This window comes from Oncorhynchus tshawytscha, linkage group LG20, assembly GCF_018296145.1.
Source record: "Oncorhynchus tshawytscha isolate Ot180627B linkage group LG20, Otsh_v2.0, whole genome shotgun sequence".
Lineage (NCBI taxonomy): Eukaryota > Metazoa > Chordata > Actinopteri > Salmoniformes > Salmonidae > Oncorhynchus > Oncorhynchus tshawytscha.
Genome location: NC_056448.1, coordinates 18,772,658 through 18,787,881, shown reverse-complemented (window position 1 = coordinate 18,787,881; position 15,224 = coordinate 18,772,658). Strand labels below are relative to the sequence as shown.

General features: G+C 44.7%; 1 protein-coding gene and 1 pseudogene across 1 annotated transcript; one reads left to right on the top strand and one right to left on the bottom strand.

The window, feature by feature from the left end:
- The first annotated feature begins 1,472 nt into the window (after positions 1-1,472).
- On the top strand, positions 1,473-4,443 carry LOC112219348 (annotated as a pseudogene).
- Positions 4,444-4,709: 266 nt separating this feature from the next.
- Positions 4,710-14,215, bottom strand: thnsl2 (threonine synthase-like 2). Its single transcript, XM_024380507.2, has 9 exons — positions 14,130-14,215; positions 13,511-13,742; positions 13,037-13,231; positions 12,735-12,887; positions 12,284-12,523; positions 11,907-12,055; positions 11,696-11,821; positions 5,620-5,774; positions 4,710-5,450 (listed from the first exon to the last, which is right to left on the bottom strand). The coding sequence occupies exons 2-9, from the start codon at positions 13,731-13,733 to the stop codon at positions 5,210-5,212; spliced, it is 1,482 nt and encodes a 493-aa protein (XP_024236275.1). The 5' UTR covers positions 13,734-13,742; positions 14,130-14,215; the 3' UTR covers positions 4,710-5,209.
- Positions 14,216-15,224: the final 1,009 nt, after the last annotated feature.

Below are 15,224 nucleotides of genomic sequence, written 5' to 3'. Positions count from 1 at the left end.
AACCACAAATAGTGGGGAGAGCCCATCCAAGCTGATATTTTGAGTGCCCCAAAGACAACAGGCCATCCAATGGTGTAGTGATGCCTGGAGAAGTAGGTATACTCCATTTTTTCCAGACGCAAAAATTATATGAAAAACAGTGACATAGCCTACACTCAGAATGGCCTAAAACGATAAATCCCATATTGTTTTTCAAAGTTAGGCCAACCCAAGCTGTACTGTATAACTAGGCTAATAGTAGGCCTACCATTGAAATAGATACATGTTGTTTTTAATCACAGGTTTCCTATTTTCCCTAAATTTTTCAGGTTTTCACTCTCAAAGCCACACTTTTTTTTTTACAGAAAAACAACACCATTTTATGTTCTAAGTCAGAGTACCCCCAACAGTACACTTTTTGTTGGAGCCCTGAACAACCACACCTCATTCAGCTCATTGAGGGCTTGATGATTAGTTGACAAGTTGAAGCAGGTGTGCTTGTCCAGGGTTACAATACAAAATTACACTGTTGGGGGTACTCCAGAACCAGGGTTGGGAAACGCTGTTCTAAGTCCACTTTTGAGGTCTGGGAAAAATATAAGAAATTTTGTTTTTTTGAGTGTAGTTTAATTCAAGTGCGCAGGCACCTAGCACTGTTGTTTGGTTAGCAGTGTTTCTGTAGTTTGCTAAAAAAAAATGCAGACTGGATTGACACAAATAATCATGATATCATTCTGACAGGTAGGCATAGGCTACTTTGTAGGTACTGTAATTAACATTTAATAGAGAGGCCTTTCTCCAAATCCTTATCATAAGCATCGCTATATATATTTGTATTCTTTAACTGTTTGACACCTGGACTTTTTAGTTCATATTATGAGGCATGTCTTACCTTACTTGAAAGTAGCCTATAGCCAAAACCCCACCATAGAAACGTGGAGACAATTATTTTTTATAAAGACTTAGGCCTACTCGTATGCGTTTTCTTTAAACTTTCTTTCATTGTCTAGCAGCCAAATGCATTATCCTAGTCATATTAGCATCCCATGATAGTTGTTGCATATTTAAACCCCCATTCTTTCAACATTTCTAACGGATATGCCCATCTCTGTTCATGAAACCGCTCGCATGTGTGGTGCACATTTTAGAACGGCGTCTTCCCGCAAATTGCATTTTGGAACATTCACCCAAAGCCCTACCGTCGTCTGTACATGGTTGCGACTAAAATGTAAAGTAATAGTTTATCAACATTTTAAGCCAAACATTCTGATCTGTTCCATCAGCCTTATTAATCGAACTGGTGTATACCTGCACTACACTAAATTGTTATGTATCAATGGGGATTAAGAAATACGTGGGTGTGCGGCGTATACCCGCCACTAAACCACTGAGACCATCTAATAATTTGGCCAGGTAAAAATGTATTTGAACGCGCATTTCACGATCTGATATACTGGTAGCCTACCTTTTGGGCTTTACATTTGATATTTGTAGGTTCTAGGTCGCATTTTACACTAAGATCCGTTTGGGAGCGAAATGAGCCGGCTCTTTTAAGTGAACGGAGCCAAATGAGCCGAAAAGACGGAATGCCCATCACTAGAGGGCAGGTGGAGTCGACAGTCAACGGGGGAGGAGCATGTCTCTGTCGCCTGTCAGAAATCAAATGTATTTTTGACACGCCAAGTCACAACTGTGATGTACCCTTCCATCAAAGCAATTTTATACACGGATACATAACATTTTACAAATTCATAAATGAATTGTTCTTCTTAGTCCGTCGCATATTTTCGCACAAATATAAGATGAGCTACTTTTATTATTATTAGATGTATTAAAATATGTCCACTAGGACTTTCCAAATGTGCCTTTCTGTAACGGCTGTCGTGGGAAGAAGAAGGTGAGGACCAAGGTGCAGCGTGGTAAGTGTTCATGATTTTTAATAATAATCAAAACTGAACACTGAATAACAAAATAACAAGCGGAACAGTTCTGTCTGGTACAAACACACAAAGACTGAAAACAAACACCCACAAAACACAATGGAAAACAGGCTACCTAAATATGGTTCTCAATCAGGGACAACGATTGACAGCTGCCTCTGATTGAGAACCATACCAGGCCAAACACAGAAATAGAAAATCATAGACAAACTAACATAGACAACCCACCCAACTCACGCCCTGACCATACTAAAACAAAAGACAAAACAAAGGAACTAAGGTCAGAACGTGACACTTTCTCATTGTTCATTTTTCAGCATTATCATGTAGGCCTATGACGTCAATTGACGTTTTTCCATTAGGTGGACTGAGTAATAATTAGTGTAATTCGAAAAATTAAGTTGTGGTTGAAATAACAGTGTTCAAATAATGGCTTGAGTTAAATGTATAGGATCTGTCCAGGATAAAACATAATGAGAAATACATGATTGACATGGTGAGGTCAAGGTCAACTGTGCTCTTATTATTAATGCAGGACCCTCTGAGGACAATAAACCTTTTAATCATCCTTTGAGTCATTTCTTTATTTATCTAAAGTTCTCTTTTTCTCCTATTAGTTGTTACATAGCCTATATAGGCTGAGTTAAGTTATACACACACACACACTCAAATACGTCCCTCTCTCACACTCCCTCTCTCTGTCACGCACGCATGCACACTCAAATATGTCCCTCTCTCTCTCTCACGCACGCACGCACATACACACACACACACACAAACAACTCTGAAGTCATAGCTCCCGTCTTACCCTCAACATCCTCCCTCCTACTGTTGTTGTTCATACAATAATGTTTAAGAATGTAGCGTAGAACTGTGGAAAGCTGAACTCATTGTGTGTCATTTTGTGTCTCAAACAGTATGTCTTTTCTCTGACAATCTTTTAAATCTATTTTATCTTAAAAAACATAACTGCAGGAAATGTTTTTTGTAACAGACATTTGCAAAAAATATTGCAACAATAGACTATGATTAATCTTACTATATTATATTTATCCTGAGACAAGACGCATCCACTTTATAAAACTTAAATCTTTTTTTCCTTCATTCTCAGTGGCAATGTCTGTCGCCCCAGTGTCTGCCCTCTGTCTGCTGTTCCTGCTATCTGTGTGCACTGCCTGCTACATCTCCAACTGCCCCATAGAAGGCAAGAGATCAGCACTAGACGTCCCATCCAGAAAGGTACTGTCATTCTCAGCAGTTCCACTTTGTTACTGTTTATTGTAACTGTGTGTCTGTTATAGAGCTAGATTGGTGGTTGCCTGCCATAGAGGCTTGCCTCTTACCTTCGAAGGGTTGAGATTGCACAGTTAAATCAAAGGTTATTGTATGTCAATATTGTATGTTGTATTGTACCGTTTTTTTTGTTAAACCACAAAGCTTAAAACCACTTCCCTTTTCTATAAATATATCACTTTTATCTATAATAACAATGTAACTATAACTTTCTGTTTCCTATTATCTTTCCAGTGCATGTCGTGTGGCCCGGGCGACAGGGGCCGCTGCTTTGGGCCCAGTATCTGCTGTGGGGAGGGGATGGGTTGCTACATGGGCTCCCCAGAGGCAGCTAGTTGTGTGGAGGAGAACTACCTGACTTCTCCCTGTGAGGCCAGAGAGCAGTAGCCATGACCACGATCTGCTGATGAAGCTACTGCACATGATTAGCCACACCCCTCCCCCCAGAGTCCACCAATAAAACAGCCTCTAGGCGTTTTCAGGGACAGTCCTGAGTTGAAGGACAGTGTAAAAAAATCTGTTGCATGTTTCAATGTCGGGCATACCTGCAGTATGTACATACATTTTCTACAGCAGATATATAGATGTAAAATATGAGTTTTTGCTTGTAACTGCTTGTGTAATGGCTTGTGCTCTGAGACAAATGCAGCTTACTGTACAAAAACATGACTTTCTGGTTAGTCATTGTTGCATGTTTCAAGTCAACTCGGGTCTCAGGTATTTCCAATACCAAAACACACACGCTAAAACTCACCACGAGATGTTGCTGAAATATATAAACGGTATGGATGAGTTTTTGTGTTTATGTGTGTACTGTATATGTATATGTCTTACTTTACGATGCATGAACAGAGCAGGAACAGAGTTGAGTCAAACAACCTCTGACATCATCTTTATGAGACCAAAGTCCATCTCAGCTGCCTGACAGTACAATATATCAGGAGTTCGGGCTGTAAAAGGTCTTATCCAAAGATACAAACCGACAGCTTGTGAGAGAAACCCATGTGACCCATATAAACCTACGGTCCTATGTCTTCTGAAGTGAATGCTAAAGCCTATGGTACACAGGAAATTTCTTAAGGCAATATTGACAGGCATCATGCCCACCACCACACTGTCTCTCTTACATGTAGTGATGGGAATAAAAACCTAATCATTTATCTGTTATTTTACCAGGTAAGTTGACTGTGAACACATTCTCATTTGCAGCAACAACCTGGGGAATAGTTACAGGGGAGAGGAGCCAATTGTAAACTGGGGATTATTAGGTGACCATGATGGTTTGAGGGTCAGATTGGGAATTTAGCCAGGACACCAGAGTTAACACACCTACTCTTACAATAAGTGCCATGGGGTCTTTTAATGACCTCAGAGAGTCAGGACACCCATTTAACGTCCCATCCGAAAGACAGCAACCTACACAGGGCATTGGGATATTTTTCTTTAGACCAGAGGAAAGAGTGCCTCCTACTGACCCTCCAACACCACTTTCAGCAGCATCTGGTCTACCATCCAGGGACTGACCAGGACCAACCCTGCTTAGCTTCAGAAGCAAGCCAGTAGTGGTATGCAGGGTGGTATGCTGCTGGCTTCATAGCTTCGTTCTAATCATTTACTGTAATTACTCCTGCACTCATGATTGCCTCTGCAACTTTTATGGTCAGGCAATAAATTGTGCAGAAGTTTGATTGCAAAACACACCATTTGGCAATTACACCATTTCATCTGAATTCTGATCAAACGTATACAATAAACAATCTTCTTATACTGTAACAATATCTGATCATATAAAACTGATCTCTTCAAGACAGTACATAAAACATCTAACTGTGGGCATATTATTGCTGGTATTAGCAGTAAGTTGTCTATTATCCACTTTATAAAACAATCTCATCAGTTAATAAGTGTTTGTTATTTATGATAATCCATGGCAAATGCCAGTTAACAGTTCCATCTGAATTATCAGTGTGCATCCATAAGCCTAATTTCTTAAATAACTAGTTACACTCCACAGTTGAGTAGTAGGCCACTCCACGTTGCCTGGCTGAGCCTATAGCCTGGATGTGTTGCTTCAGCATGCACTCCCAGTCCTTGCCCCAGTCTTGGCCCCACTCCAGGGCCAGGTAGCGAGTGGACATCTTGTCCAGAGCCCGCACTGCCTCAGGGAGGTCAAGGGTCAGCCCTGCCTTCTGCACCGCCGCCTGGAACTTGGCCGGAGAGGCTGTTGCTATGCAACACCTAGACAGGGGAAGGGGTTTAAAATTGTGAGCTAGACAGCGGTATTCGGTATGCAGCCATGATGCATTATGTAAATGGTTGAGCCTGCAACTAAGAAATGTGCTTATTTAGCAAAACACTAAAAGTGTGTGTGTGTGTGTGTGTGTGTGTGTGTGTCTGTGTCTCTTACCTGTTGACCCCTGCAGTTGGGGGATAATGGTAGTGATGCCACACAGCCACTGCAGTGTGGGGACATAGTAGATACTGGTTCTCCTTCCAGCATCTCTGCATGGTCTCCACTATCCCCTCATCTCTTACTGCACCTGCTGTGAGGACCTGAGACAACTGGAGACAGAGAGAGGAGGGGAGGAGTAGTATTTATTAGGATCCCCAATTAGCTGCTGCCGAAGCAGCGGCTACTCTTCCTGGGGTCCAAACACAAATCACAACAACAAATAAAATACATAATATACACGAAGTGTACAAAACGTTAAAAACACCTTCCTAATATTGAGTTGCACCCTCCAACACCCCCCTTTGCCCTCAGAACAGCCTCAATTCGTCAGGGAATGGACTCTACAAGGTCCAGGGATGATGGCCCATGTTGACTACAATGCTTTCCACAATTGTGTCAAGTTAAATAAAGGTTAAATAAAAAATACATAATTATAAAAGTTGTCTGGATGTCCTTTGGATGGTGGACCATTCTTGATACACACAGGAAACTGTTGAGCGTTAAAAACCCAGCAGCGTTGCAGTTGTTGACACAAACCGGTGTGCCTGTCACCTACTATCATACCCCGTTAAAAGGCACTACAATATTTTGTCTTGCCCATTCAGCCTCTGAATGGCACACATACACAAGCCATGTCTCAATTGTCTCAATGCTTAAAAATCCTTCTTTAACCTGCCTCCTCCCCTTCAACTACACTTATTTAAGTGGATTTAACAAGTGACATCAATAAGGGCTCATAGCTTTCACCTGAATTGGCCTGGTCAGTCTTTGCCATGGAAAGAGCAGGTGTGTCACGCCCTGGTCTTAGTATTTTGTGTTTTCTATAATTATTTGGTCAGGCCAGGGTGTGACATGGGTTTATTTTGTGTTGTGTTGTGTCTGTCTCAGTGTGTTTGTATGCACCAGTTTAGGCTGTTTCGGTTTTCACGTTACGTTTATTGTTTTTGTATTGTTCGTTTCAGCATTCTTTAAAGATGTCTCGATTTAACCACGCTGCATTTTGGTCCGACTCTCCTTCGACGGAAGAAAGCCGTAACAGAATCACCCACCGCAACTGGACCAAGCAGCGTGGTGACAGGCAGCGACAGCAGAAGCAACAAAGAGAGGAATGGACATGGGAGGATGAATTGTTCGGAGAAGGACCCTGGGATCAGCCTGGAGAATATCGCCGCCCCAAAGAAGACCTGGAGGCGGCGAGAGCTGAGAGGCGCTGGTATGAGGAGAAGCAACAGCGGCAGCAGGAGCAAAAATATCGGGACTACACTACTTGGGAGGAAATAGACAGGTGGGCTGTCGACCCAGAGAAAGTGCCGGAGCCCGCCTGGGATTCGCTGGAGCAGTGCGAAGCAGGTTATCGGAGAATGGAGTTGGCGAAGCAGGCATGGCGGCGCGGACGGAAGACAGAGAGTCAGCCCCAAAAATTTATTGGGGGGGGGCTCAGGGAGAGAGTGGCAGAGTCAAGAGTCAGACCTGAGCCAACTCTCCCTGTTTATAGTGATGAGCCAAGGAGGAGACCAGAACCAGAGCCGGTGTTAGAGGTGAGCGAAGCAGAGACTGTGAAGGAGTTAATGGGGAAATTGGAGGAGAGAGTAATGAGGGAGTTGCTAGTTTGGTGCTTTAGGTACGATATTCGTCCGACGGAGCGAGTCGGGGATTTGATGGCACCTGGGTCAGCGCTCCATACTCGTCCTGAGGTGCGTGTTAGTCGGCTGGTGAGGAGTGTGCCAGCCTCACGCACTAGGCCTCCTGTGTACCTACCTAGCCTTGCACGTCCTGTGCCAGTCCTGCTCTCAGGCTCTCCAGTACACCTTCACGGTCCGTTCCATCCTGTGCCACCTTCACACACCAGTTCTCCGGTGGCAGCTCCCCGCACCAGGCTTCCTGTGCGTGTCCTCGGTCCAGTACCACCAGTTCCAGCACCACGCACCAGGCCTTCAGTGCGCCTCGCCTGTTCAGCGCTGCCAGAGCCTTTCTCCTCTCCAGCGCTGTCGGAGTCTCCCGCCTGTTTAGCGCTGCCAGAGCCTTCCTCCTCTCCAGCGCTGCCGGAGTCTCCCGCCTGTTCAGCGCAGCCAGAGCCTTCTTCCTCTACAGCGCTGTCGGAGTCTCCCGCCTGTTTAGCGCTGCCAGAGCCTTCCTTCTCTCCAGCGCTGCCGGAGTCTCCTGCCTGTTCAACGCAGCCAGAGCTGCTAATCTGCATGGAGCAGCCAGAGCTGTCAGTCTGCATGGAGCAGCCAGAGCTGTCAGTCTGCATGGAGCAGCCAGAGCTGTAAGTCTGCATGGAGCAGCCAGAGCTGTAAGTCTGCATGGAGCAGCCAGAGCTGTAAGTCTGCATGGATCAGCCAGAGCTGTCAGTCTGCATGGAGCAGCCAGAGATGTCAGTCTGCATGGAGCAGCCAGAGCTGTCAGTCTGCATGGAGCAACCAGAGCTGTCAGTCTGCATGGATAAGCCAGAGCTGTCAGTCTGCATGGAGCAGCCAGGGATGCCAGTCTGCATGGAGCAGCCAGAGCTGCCAGTCTACATGGAGCAGCCAGATCCGTCAGTCTACCAGGATCTGCCAGTCAGCCAGACTCTTCCAGACCTGCCAGTCAGCCAGACTCTTCCAGACCTGCCAGTCAGCCAGACTCTTCCAGACCTGCCAGACTCTTCAGCCAGTCAGACTCTTCCAGACCTGCCAGTCAGCCAGACTCTTCCAGATCCGCCAGTCAGCCAGACTCTTCCAGATCTGCCAGTCAACCAGACTCTTCCAGATCTGCCAGTCAACCAGACTCTTCCAGATCTGCCAGTCAACCAGACTCTTCCAGATCTGCCAGGCAACCAGTCTCTTCCAGATCCGCCAGCCAGCCAGCCAGCCAGAGCTTCCCCTCAGTGCCGGGCTTCCCCTCAGTGCCGGGCTTCCCCTCAGTGCCGGGCTTCCCCTCAGTGCCGGGCTTCCCCTCAGTGCCGGGCTTCCCCTCAGTGCCGAGCTTCCCCTCAGTGCCGAGCTTCCCCTCAGTGCCGAGCTTCCACCTCAGTCCCGAGCTGCCCCTCAGTCCAGTGGGGTCTTTGGTGAGGGTTATTAGGCCAAGGTCGGCGGCGAGGGTCGCCAATCAAAGGACGCGTTACAGGGGGACTAAGACTTGGTTGGAGTGGGGTCCACGTCCCGAGCCGGAGCCGCCACCGTGGACAGACGCCCACCCGGACCCTCCCCAATGGGTTTTAGTGTGCGGCCGGGAGTCCGCACCTTGGGGGGGGGGTGCTGTCACGCCCTGGTCTTAGTATTTTGTGTTTTCTTTATTTATTTGGTCAGGCCAGGGTGTGACATGGGTTTATTTTGTGGTGTGTTTATGTATGGGGGTTTTTTCGTAGGTTTTGGGATTGTGGCTTCGTGGGGTTTTCTAGCAAAGTCTATGGTTGCCTGAGGCGGTTCTCAGTCAGAGTCAGGTGATTCTCGTTGTCTCTGATTGGGAACCATATTTAGGTAGCCCGGATTTCACTGTGTGGGGTGGGTGATTGTTCCTGTCTCAGTGTGTTTGTATGCACCAGTTTAGTCTGTTTCGGTTTTCACGTTACGTTTATTGTTTTTGTATTGTTCGTTTCATCATTCTTTAAAGATGTATCGAATTAACCACGCTGCATTTTGGTCCGACTCTCCTTCGACGGAAGAAAGCCGTAACAAGGTGTCCTTAATGTTTTGTACACTCAGTGTACATAGCACTACAATTACATCACAATTTAGTCATTTAGCATATGTTCCTATCCAGAGCGACCCACTGCTAGTGCATTCATCTTAAGATAGCCAGGCGAGACAACCACACATCACATATCAATGCAAAATACAATACAATAAATACATTAAAATGTCTGTTCTTCTCTTCCCAGTCCCCGTCGTGCCGTCTGATTTTTTTATTAAATCAGATTTTATTGCTAGTTTGAGTTACCTAGGGTGGCAGAGAGTTCTATGTATTCACGGCTCTATTTAATACTGTGTGTTTCACCGTGTCTGTTTTGGACCTGGGGACTGTGAAGAGACCTCTGGTTGCATGTCTTGTGTGGTACCAATGAGTGTCCGAACTGTGTGCCAACCGCTTGAACAGACAGTTCGGTACCTTCAACACCTGGTACAAAGACCAATAGTGATGCAGTCAATCTCTCCTCGACTTTGAGCCAGGAGATATTGACATGTGTGTTACTGGCATTCACCCTCCATGTACAGTACCAGTCAAAAGTTTGGACGTACCTACTCATTCAAGGGTTTTATTTATTTTTACTATTTTATGCATTATAGAATAATAGGGAAGACATGAAAACTATGAAAAAAAACATATGGAATCATGTTGTAACCAAAAAAGTGTTAAACAAATCTAAATATATTTTACATTTGAGATTCTTCAAAGTAGCCATCCTAGGCCTTGACAGCTTTGCACACTCTTGGCATTCTCTCAACCAGCTTCATGAGGTAGTCACCTAGAATACATTTCAATTAACAGGTGTGCCTTGTTAAAAGTTAATTTGTGGAATTTCTTTCCTTAATGCGTTTGAGCTGATCAGTTGTGTTGTGACATGGTAGGGGGGGTATACAGAAGATTTCCCTATTTGGTAAAAGACCACGTCCATATTATGGCAAGAACAGCTCAAATAAGCAAAGAGAAATGAAAGTCCATCATTACTTTAAGACATGAAGGTCAGTCAATCCGGAAAATTTTAAGAACTTTGAAAGTTTCTTCAAGTGCAGTCGCAAAAACCATCAAGCACTGTGATGAAATTGGCTCTCATGAGGACTGCCACAGGAAAGCAAGACCCAGAGTTACTTCTGCAGCAGAGGAAAAGTTCATTAGAGTTACCAGCCTCAGAAATTGCAGCCCAAATAAATGCTTCACAGAATTCAAGTAACAGACACATCTCAACATCAACTGTTCAGAGGAGACTGCATGAATCAGGCCTTCATGGTTGAATTGCTGCAATGAAACCACTACTAAAGGACACCAGTAAGAAGAAGAGACTTGATTGGACCAAGAAACACGAGCAATGAACATTAGACCAGTGGAAATCTGTCTTTTGGTCTGATGGTTCCAAATGTGAGATTTTTGGTTCTAACCGCAGTGTCTTTGTGAGACGCAGAGTAGGTGAAAGGGTGATCTCTGCATGTGTGGTTCCCACCTTGAAGCATGGAGGAGGTGGTGTGATGGTGTAGGGTTGCTTTGCTGGTGACACTGTCAGGGATTTATTTAGAATTCCAGGCACACTTAAACAGCATATCTACCACAGCATTCTGCAACGATACACCATCCCATCTGGTTTGCGTTTAGTGGGACTATCGTTTGTTTTTCAACAGGACAATGACCCAACACACCTCCAGGCTGTGTAAGGGCTATTTGACCAAGAAGGAGAGTGATGGAGTGCTGCATCAGATGACCTGGCCTCCACAATCACCCAACCTCAACCCAATTGAGATGGTTTGGGATGAGTTACACATCAGAGTGAAGGAAAAGCAGCCAACAAGTGCTCAGCATATGTGGGAACTCCTTCAAGACTGTTGGAAAAGCATTCCAGGTGAAGTTGGTTGAGAGAATGCCAAGTGTGTGCAAACTGTCATCAAGCAAAGGGTGGCTACTTTGATCATCTACAATATTTAATACATTTTGATTGGATTTTTTTTGGTTACTAAATGATACAATTTGTGTTATTCTATAGTTTTGATGTCTTCACTATTATTCTACAATGTAGGAAATAGTCAAAATAAAGAAAAACCCTTGAATGAGTATGTGTGTCCAAACTTTTGACAGGTACTGTACATCTAAGTACAATAAGTGCTGCTCTGTTCTGGACCAACTGCAATTTGCCTATGTCGTTCTTTGCCGCACCTGACCACACAACTGGGCAGTAGTCCTGGTGTGACAAAACTAAGGCCTGTAGGACCTGTCTGGTTGACTGAGATGTCAGGGGGGAGGGGTAAGTATGTGTGGTGATTTGAGAGAGAACATTAAACAACCAACGGTACTGGGCACTTATCTTTCTACAAGAACATGTCAATTATGTATTCATGCATCTGACCTGTTTGTGGAGAGCTTCAGGCAGAGTGTGTCTGTGAGAGTGCTGAAACTCCTCCATCATGCCCTTTACCAGGGCTCCATCTCTACCAGACAGCAGCCAGAACACACGCTCCATGTTATAGGGGTCCTGGGGTGAGAGCACAGTGTTAGCCACAGTACACACACACACTTCTTAAACCTTAAACAAAGTGACGAGCCATCACGCACAGCACCTGAATGTCTATAGCCGGGGCCATGGTCTGTGTGACATTGGTTGCCATGGAAAAGTCCCCACTCTGCACAGTCCTGTGCACTATGTCATTAGCGTTCGTCATGGCAACGAGACACAGCGGTATCCCCATCTGCTTCACAATGCAGCCGGCTGAGAGAGGGGACCGAGAGACAGACAAAGAATGAAGAGAGATTAAGGAAAACCAGAGTAAAACATGAGCTATGTTCCAATACTCTCAAATGGCTTAGTTTCCTTTCCTCTTTGAGCAAAAAAGTAAGGAAGAAATATAAATATATCTCTAATCAAAAAAATATATACAAAAAGGGGCAAAAATGGGAAAAAGTAGTGGAAACACTTTGCCATTGTAAAACTTCTCACCAGCGATATTCCCCGCCCCGCCTGTGGGCACTACCATCTCCAAGGCGGGTAGGGGTGCCCCCATCTCTGCCTGCTCCAGCCCACTCACATGCAGGTAGGCATAAATGAAGTGTGCCAGCTGCACCATGACACGAGACCAGTTGACTGAGTTGAGACTCATCAGGCTGTGTTGTTTCACCAGCTCCTGGTCTGAAAACAGTCGACGGATGGGCACGTCGATGTCATCAGAACTGCCATCCGCTAGTAGTGCAGGGGAGAAAAATGAGGGTTGTGTTATCATACCAATGATACCATCTTATCACAGGTTAAGGTAAGATCATTATTACTGAAGACTAAAACTCCTATATTTTCCCCTGATATGGCCATCATCTCTCACTATCAAAGAAGGGGGCAAGGAGAGGAAGCCACTTTAGAATATTGCTCCCGCATACTATTTGGCCCTGTCTCTAACCTGCAAACACATGGATATTGTCCTCCAGGCAGGTGGTCATCTGTTTCTCCTGCACAAGAGTTATGCGGCCCCGGGGGTACACCACTACCACGTCTACCCCACCAAGGCCTCTCGCACTTTGGATGGCTGAACCACCCGTGTCCCCAGATGTGCCTAGGAAGGTAGGCCGCAGCGTGGGAGAGGGAAGAGGATAGGAGGACACTATTAAGACACGTAAGATGTAATATACATCAACATAATAGACCTAGCTTGTAACTAAACATGTAAACACTCCAAATGCTGCCCAAAGTGCCCCTTCTCACCCACTAATACGATGGCGCGCCGGCTTTCCTTGCGCAGGAAGTAGTCGAGGAAGCGCACGGTGCAGGTCATTGCCAGGTCCTTGAAGGCCAGGGTCTCACCGTGGAAGAGTTCCAGCACACACAGCCCACCCTTCAGCCTGGCCAAGCTCACCACCCCCGGCACGGCGAACCCAGACAGGGCCGCACTCACCAGGCCTGGGGCAAGGGAGGGAGAGAGAGAGCGGAGAGGGGTGTGAAAGAGTGAGATTGAGAGAGTGAGATGGGCAGAAGGATCACACAAAAGAGAGAGAGAGAGTGAAGGAAAAGCGGTGAGGAAGGGACATGAACAGAGTTGTTTCATTTTGATATACACCCAGATGTGGAAAAAAAAACGTGCCAAACCCTCTTCAGTTTACACCTAACTGTACCATATTTTCCAACCATCAATGAATCCATCAACGTGTCACTCAGCTACCCAAACCCTTCAGGTCTCACCGTCTAGGTCTGCTCGAGGGATCAGCTCTGTAGGGATGAACAGGGAGCAGACCTCTGTCACTAGCTGTGGGTAGGACAGGGAGCTCCAGGACCTCAAGGTATCAGGGGTCAGGGTGGGGAGGGTCTCAGGCATGAACATCCCCCCGTCTGGTGCATATCCTGATAACAAAACATCCTGAAAGTCCCAACCCTGGACACCGCCACGCGTGCTGCAGTACTGCATATCTGACACCTGTCAGTAGTCAAAACAGTATGATGAAAAATAGTATGCAGATGATAAAGCCTTTGGGTTAAATTCGCTTCATTGTTGTAGCAACACGGATCAACAGTTCATAAGTGAGTATTGGACTATAATGTAATAACATTATTATAATGCATAACAGTCAGCCTACTGTAGTTTCAAAAACATGTGTTCATGTTAATTTTTTAATTATGGGATTACATTGCATTATTAATACATAGCATAATAGAAAACATAACTGTCAGCTTAAGTTTACAGTAAACTACTGTTGAAAAAACATATTATAGTTTATTTATTTGAAATAAATTATGGTTAGGTAAATTCAATGCTGCTGACTATCGCATCTAGTCCATACAATTTTAAATTAGGATTATTTACCGTCTGCTTGCTATAAGAAGAAATAGCTCCGAAGTAGCGTACTGTAGCTACGAGATGACCCGGGAACTGTATTGGTGCAACACCAGAGTTCGAATTTCGAAGTAAAGAGGTCAATCTGGTGCCAAACGTTTAAAAAATATATACTCTAAAGCGTCACCTGCAGGTCATTATAGCAAACTGCATTCAAAGGAGTTTAATAAGAGACAACCACATTTTGATATTATCTGACAAATAAATTCAATCAATTAATCAATCAATCCAAACTATGAAGCAGAAAGATGAATGTAAAGAGACATCTGTTACAAAACACCAAAAAGTTTAATGACATTCGGAGATTGTCAAGCCTTTGTTATTGGGTAGGCCTACAAGGTAGGGAGGGATGTATTTACTGTTGGTTGAGATTTACATATTCTATTTATTGTGACGTTGAAAACGCAAACCATGATATTGAATTGAAATTTCGTTCCATATATTTAATATAATTATAAATATGGTATCAAAATGTTGAAAATCTGATTTCCCCCTAGCTGCAGCCGGGTTTGATCGTAGTGTAGGCCTAGTGAAACAAAGTGAACTCGTCCATGGTAGTCGGCGAACCCTCAACCTTCCCGGCCGGTAGCCCTGCGTGGCACCGACTGTGTCACAAAAGCATGCGTTTATAAACACAGGGTCTCTACAGTTATTGTTATTTGTGGTCTTAAAAATACCCCCCCCCAATGGTTATTGTATCCAATGGCTTAATGCCTGCACCAAAAATTACTGCTAGGTCAGTTGAGTTTTTCTGTCTTATTTATAATCGAACTATGGTGCTCCTCAGCTACGGTTATTCATTCATCTAAAGATGTCTTCACTACAAATTCAAACTAGAAAATAATATATATTTGTATTGTAATCCCAAGGGAACCAGCACACCATTGCCATAGGCTGTAAAGTAGGGTTTACAATGTTTAAAATAATAACTAATTGCTTGTATACATACTGTAGTTCCATGTGTACTGTGTTCCTTCTCAACCCTTAGGTCTGCAAAGGGATGCAGGTGAGATCAAGCAGAATGGAGACCACTTCAAGATGACCATTTAAATGTGTTAACCCTCG

Coding starts and splice junctions, on each gene's coding strand:
- thnsl2 (XM_024380507.2), bottom strand. CDS start 13,733: ATGCAGTACTGCAGCACGCGTGGCGGTGTCCAGGGTTGGGACTTTCAG. Junction 13,232..13,510: donor CCCTCGAGCAGACCTAGACG/GTGAGACCTGAA, acceptor CCCTTGCCCCAG/GCCTGGTGAGTGCGGCCCTG. Junction 12,056..12,283: donor CGGGGCGGGGAATATCGCTG/GTGAGAAGTTTT, acceptor CCCCTCTCTCAG/CCGGCTGCATTGTGAAGCAG.